This window comes from Sceloporus undulatus, chromosome 3, assembly GCF_019175285.1.
Source record: "Sceloporus undulatus isolate JIND9_A2432 ecotype Alabama chromosome 3, SceUnd_v1.1, whole genome shotgun sequence".
In the NCBI taxonomy this organism is placed as follows: Eukaryota; Metazoa; Chordata; class Lepidosauria; order Squamata; family Phrynosomatidae; genus Sceloporus; species Sceloporus undulatus.
Genome location: NC_056524.1, coordinates 41,919,261 through 41,925,448, shown reverse-complemented (window position 1 = coordinate 41,925,448; position 6,188 = coordinate 41,919,261). Strand labels below are relative to the sequence as shown.

The following is a 6,188-nucleotide window of genomic DNA, read 5'->3' as shown; positions in this document are numbered from 1 at the left end:
TATAATAATATGGTATAATAAAGCTCTAGGCTGCATTCTCACAATCATCATTTTTCTCTAGCTGTCTCCACTTGAAACAACATAATGAAAAACCTCTAGTTTGCTCTTTTAACTGTAATAACAAAGACGTGGTCAAAGTGTGAAAAGAGATCACATTTGTGCTATGCAGATGTCTATTTGTATTTGTATGCTTCTGCAATGCTCTCTGTTGTGAAAGATCTGATGTGAAATGAGCTGAGACCTATGACCCCTTGAATATAGCTATATTAAGACTCTGAGACTGACAACATTTCAGAAGCAAAAGTGACAGCAGCTACGATCGGCAAGAGAGGTAGGTGGAAAACAGTCTGGTATCTACTGAAGAAGGGAGAGCTGTAAATATCTTTTATTATAATAATTCTATATCTGAATAGAATAGATCAAACAATCTGGTAAAGGGCATCTTTAAAATGTTTTCTGATATACCAACTGCTCCATTTTCTGAGATGAAACATAGAACTCTTCTCCTTTTAAACTTTTTTTATTGCAGAAGTCCACTGTAAGACAGTATCATCAAGCTCTACTGAAGCTGTGACCTAAATCATGATTTCATTCAAAGCTTTAGCTGTTGTTCATATTCTTCTCCTTGGATCTACAATGTTTGGTAGGAAAGATCCAAAATTCATTTGTTTTAATCAATGTGGATTTAAATTTGTTTTCCTTGGTGAAAATACATACACTATGGTCTCCCATTAATGTTAAAGTATAGCATTACCAGTACTATGAAATAATTATATTTTAAGAAATGAAATCAGTAAATTAACAGACTGAAAGCCCCTTAAGAAGGTGCCTTTTTGAGACTCTTAAAATCAGATATAATTCCTCTGTGTGAAATGTCTCAGGATTTAATATAATTTAGCAACAAAATCCAGGAGCCATTGTTAAATGAGAAGCTCACCCACCCATTTTTACAGAAAGGCTGCTTCCATCAAGTTTGTCCCACAGCTGGCAGCCATTCCCACAGGGTGAAATTGTATCCCTCACTATAGAACCACACATAAAAGCAATCTTTCTACTTCATTTCAGTATTTGCATCCTTTGTTGTTAACTGCCCTCAAATCGATCTCAACCCATAGCAACCAGATAGATGAGACATCTCCAAGCCCCCCCCCCATCCTCCACTGCTTTACTGTACTTAGATCCTGCAAAATTACCTGTGACTAGGGTTGCCATAAGGCAGGACCTCCAAACCGGGACAAATGTAGGACAAATGTAGGGCCACATTTTCAAATGTAGGACACTTTTTTTTTTAAAAAAATGGAGGACACTTGAAAACATTGATAATTTTTTTAAAATGTTAATATAAATGCATGTTTCTTAGGCATGCTCAAAATGGAGGACATTTTGGCATTATTCCTAGACAGAAGGCTGAAATGTACTTCTCTGTCTGGCCAAACACCCCCCTCCCGCCCAATTCTACAAGTACATTTCCCACTCCCAAGCAGGCATAGCATTTACATGATCACAAGCAGTCCCTTGTGCCATTGAAAACTACATTTCCCACTCCCAAGCAGCCATAGCATTTGCAAGATCACAGGCAGACCCTTGTGCCACTGCAAACTACATTTCTCACTCCCAAGTCTTCTTAGCAATTCCCCCCTTCCTCCTTTTCCTTGCCCCCTCCAAACCCCCCAAACCCCTCACCCCCTCTTTTTCCCAAGTATGTCTCAACTTAGGAGGGATTTATAGGACAGATCCAAAGCCTTTTTTCTTTTCTAATGGGGGCAAAGCCTTGAGAAGCCCTGGACCCCTGAGAAGAAGAGGAGGGGGGCTTAGAGAGAGGAAGAAAGAGAAAAAGAAGATGAGGAGGGGGAAGAAAGGAAGAAAAAGGAGAGGGGGAAGAGGAGGAGAAGAAAAAAAAACCCAGAATAACAAGAAGAAGAGAAGGAGGGGAAAGAGAAAGGGGGGAAGCAGCTTGCCTGAGTGTAAATTCCTCCCTGCTTGGATGTTGGAGTATGCCCAAATAAGGAAGCAGGGGGCTGGCCAATAGAGGCAGGGCAGTGCAGCAGACCCGCCCCTGCTGGTTTCAGTCGTCCTGCTGCTGCTCCAGACAAGCTGCACAGGCAGCACTCTATAGGGAGCTCAGAGTTGGGCAGCCACCCGGGAATGGGGGTGGGGGTGGGATGGGACCGGGCACGCCCCCCAGGGGGCAGGAAAGTCCCGCCCACCGCCGTAAAATGGCAACCCTACCTGTGACTTCCCTAATATCGTCCATCTATTTAGCATGCAGCCTTCCTCTATTTGCATCTTACTGATCTTTATATTATTAATTCATTTTAATCTTATTTTCTTTTTTCCTTTTCAGAAGTGAATGCTAAAGCCATCTCAAAGAGGCATGTCCGGCGTGACTGGCTGATCATACCTGACACACTTGCATTTTATCTGTATGAGTCTGTGAACAAAGTATCTCCTAAAACTGCTGCATACTTGGCTGAGGCTGTCCAAATTCCCTTCATTCTTGAGATAAGGTATGTGTGGCAGCAATGGGTTCGGAATCAGCCTGGAGCATATGGCTGCCTGAGGCAAAGGACAAGATGGCAGACCCTCCCTGAACCTGGCTGGACTGGCTACTGAATCTTACTTCAGTACTGGCATGCAGTAGTGTTCCCTACTCTGCTTGGGGCAGCAAAATAGTTGAAGGCATCCATTTCGGGTTTTATGGCATGGACAGCTTTATGAGGAACAGATGCAAGACTGCCAATGCTACCCCTTAGCACCTCTTGGGCAGTCACCTCACTCTGCTTAATGTTAACTTATGTTTTAATATTCTGTTGTTGTCGTGTGTCTTCAAGTCATTTCTGACTTATGGCAACCCTAACGTGAACCTATCATGGCGTTTTCTTGGCAAGTTTCTTCAGAGGAGGTTTGCCCTTGTTTTCCCCTGAGGCTGAGAGTGAGCGTGACTTGTCCAGTGCCACATGGCTGAGCCTGGATTTGAACCCTGGACTCCCAGTATCCAAGTCTAACATTCAAACCGCTACATTCTGGCTCTTGTTTTAATATTAGTTACATTTAATTTTTTTTTAATTTTTGTAATCCATGTTTTAGTTTTATCTTTTTAAATTATTGTAAGCTGCCTTGAATCCTATATTAGAAGAAAGGTAGGATATGAATCCTTTAAATAAATGAATAAAACAAATAATGTCAAGACCAGTCCTGCTGGGGATTCCACTGTCATGTATGGAGGAGAATGGATCTGGGATGTGTGAAATGCGGGTATGAGAACACTGGAATCAGCTACCTAATGGACTATCCTACCTTTAAATGGAATGAGAAAGTTGCCTGAGCCAGCAATTACCAGTGACTGTGTGGGTGCATCTGCACTGTAGACAGAATGCAGTTTTACACCACTTTAAGTGCTGTAGCTCCATCCTGGGAGCTACAACACTTAAAAGCCCTCCAAATCCCAGGATTCTGTAAGATGGGGTCATGGCAGTTAAAGTGGTGTCAAACTGTATTATTTCTCCAGTGTAGATGCACCCTAAGAATGGTAATGACGTACTTAGGATCATAGTTCTGTGTTCCACCCAGCTTGCCTTGTTCTCTCTAAAGTAAGCTTTTGCCTTCAGTGGAATACTTATGCCAATATGGGCAACCTCTGTACGTTAGACCTCTATACTTGTGAATAGTTAAGCCAAATTGACCTTGAGCTCAGACAGTAGAAAAAGCTTCTACCAGCCCTGCAGCTGTACATTATGAATACATTTACTTGTACTATGTTTCTCACATTGTGGGTATCTTATTGGATAAAGTGTACTTGAGCTGGATTTGATTTTAAAAAACTTATAAGAATCTTATCCTTCTGTAAAACCTGCATGCAAAATGTCTACTAACAACTCAATAACATAAATGTTGATTTCCTCCAGGAATGTCTTGATAAAAGAAACATCTAAAATCAGTGTGCAAGTTGAGCAGCTGGTAGAAAAAATATCTGGCTTATGGAAACAAGAAGAAAAAGAGACAGCACAGCAATAGGAACAAACACACTGATATAGCATCCTCTGTGTCTTGCATACTTTCTCAGTCATTGGGAAAGTTCTTGATGGTGCCACAGGAGGGCATAAGTAGGCCAACTCCAGTAAGGACAGTTTGTATTATATGAAACTTCCCATAACATCTATTGTCACTTGTTACTTCTGTTTGAATTGTCACAGACTGTTTCTTTGCTTTTAGTAACCATTTGATCCCTCAATGTTTATATTTTTCTTTCGGTGTTTATGTGTATATATATATATGTACCTGCTAACTAAGAGTACAGTTTCATGCATCTGAAAAAGTTATGCTGTAACAAATAAATGTGTCATTAAAGGTACCAGAAGATCTTTTGTTGTTTTTGCTGCAAAAGAAGAATAGAGATACTCCTTTGGGAGTTGTTCTCATAAAAGTAAAATTTTGTTTTATATGACATCTCTTCCTATAAAAAAGTTTTAACTAAACTTCCTTTTAGTGCAATAATACCTTTATCAGACTAACTAAAAGAGCACAGAAAAGGGGCAATCTTTTGTGATCTCCAGGACTTTTGTGATCTCCAGAACTTGTGACCAAAAACAGGGCAGAGAAGGATGAAAATAGGAAATGGGAAACAAACATGACATTGAACTCATGGTGTCTGCATGATTTCCAGAGGCAAATGGAAGTTGCTTTCATTTTCATTTCATTTTCATTTAGTGGATCTACTGTAGCTTCCACGCATTATGTCTACATAACCAAAATATGTAAAGTGCAACAAGCTTCAATTTCTTGGGTAGGGACCACCATGCTATGTATCTCTTCAAGCTGTTGCAGATCCTTTATATTTAAGGCCAAAATATATAAATGCTATAAAAATGCAAACCCACCATGTAATAATATAAATGCTTTGAGGGTGCAAATAATTAAAATAACTATTAGGAGATACTAGGTTCTGTGGATAATTGAAGAGATTCTAGTATCTGTCAAAGCAATACTCTGGTTAAATGCGATGGTTTGTTGCAGAAAAACTGAATACATTGTAAGAACCACCTTGTGTCCCATTTAGGAAAAATGGTATACAAATTAATGAATTAAATAAGACAGAAAACCATGGTTATGGGAGATTCCCAAAGTGGATAGTAAATAATAATAATAATAATAATAATAATAATAATAATAATAATAGGATTTATTTATATGTCGCCCAGTCACTGGGAATCCGGGCGGCTTACAACAGAGGGGATAATAGACAGTTCCCTGCCCTTTGGCTTTCACCATCTAAAAAGACAATGACACAAAAGGAGAAGTGAATAGTGGGGGGGAGGGGATCAGGTCCAGCATTCTTCTCTCCCTCTGAGGCTTGGACCAAGGCAGATGGACTGGAGGGAGAGTTCTTCTTCTTCAGGCCGGAGGATGGCAGTTATGGAAAAAGGAGTCTCTTCTTCCAGGCTAGCCCTGATGGAGCTGGGCCTGCCTGGTCAACTCCCTCATAGGCTGGAGGATGACAGTTATGGAGGGAGGAGTCTCTTCTTCCAGGCTAGCCCTGATGGAGCTGGGCCTGCCTGGTCAACTCCCTCACAGGCCGGAAGATGACAGTTATGGAGGGAGGAGTCCATAGTATCTCCCCTTGCCTTCCACACTTCCTATGGTGCTAAGCCAGGAATCAGAGTAACTGGCAACCCCAATGTCAATGGAACAATTTGTTTAGGGTGTTATTGCGACGGTCAGGAGTGCCTGTTATCAGCTTCGGCTGATACGCCAGCTGCGCCCTTTTCTGGAAGTAAGGGATCTCGAGATGGTTGTGCACGCGCTGGTAACCTCACGCCTTGACTTCTGTAATGCACTCTACATGGGGCTACCCCTGTGCTTGACTCGGAAATTACAGCTGGTTCAAAACATGGCAGCCAGGCTTGTCTCAGGAACATCTAGGAAGGACCACATTACTCCAGTTTTGAGGTCCCTTCACTGGCTGCCTATCAGCTTCCGGGCCCAGTACAAGGTGTTGGTTATCACCTTTAAAGCCCTAAATGGCTTGGGTCCAAGCTATCTTAGGGACCGCCTCCTCCCATACAATCCTCCCCGCGCTCTCCGGTCCTCTGGGAGGAACTTACTACAGCTTTTCAAATCTAGGCTTGCGGCGACCTCCCAGAGGGCGTTCTCTGCTGTCGCCCCCAAACTCTGGAACGACCTGCCGGATG

General features: G+C 41.9%; 1 protein-coding gene across 1 annotated transcript; it reads left to right on the top strand.

Annotated features, from left to right (window-relative positions):
• The first annotated feature begins 268 nt into the window (after positions 1–268).
• Positions 269–4,351, top strand: LOC121925040 (apovitellenin-1-like). The gene is made up of 4 exons (XM_042456747.1): positions 269–331; positions 530–643; positions 2,345–2,507; positions 3,906–4,351. Exons 2-4 carry the CDS (start codon positions 583–585, stop codon positions 4,012–4,014), a joined length of 333 nt encoding a protein of 110 aa, XP_042312681.1. The 5' UTR covers positions 269–331; positions 530–582; the 3' UTR covers positions 4,015–4,351.
• Positions 4,352–6,188: the final 1,837 nt, after the last annotated feature.

Bases quoted from the DNA above. Each gene is read 5' to 3' on its own strand.
- LOC121925040 (XM_042456747.1), top strand. From the start codon at position 583: ATGATTTCATTCAAAGCTTTAGCTGTTGTTCATATTCTTCTCCTTGGA. The intron at 644-2,344 runs GTAGGAAAGATC...TTTCCTTTTCAG, and splicing joins CCTTGGATCTACAATGTTTG to AAGTGAATGCTAAAGCCATC. The intron at 2,508-3,905 runs GTATGTGTGGCA...GATTTCCTCCAG, and splicing joins CCCTTCATTCTTGAGATAAG to GAATGTCTTGATAAAAGAAA.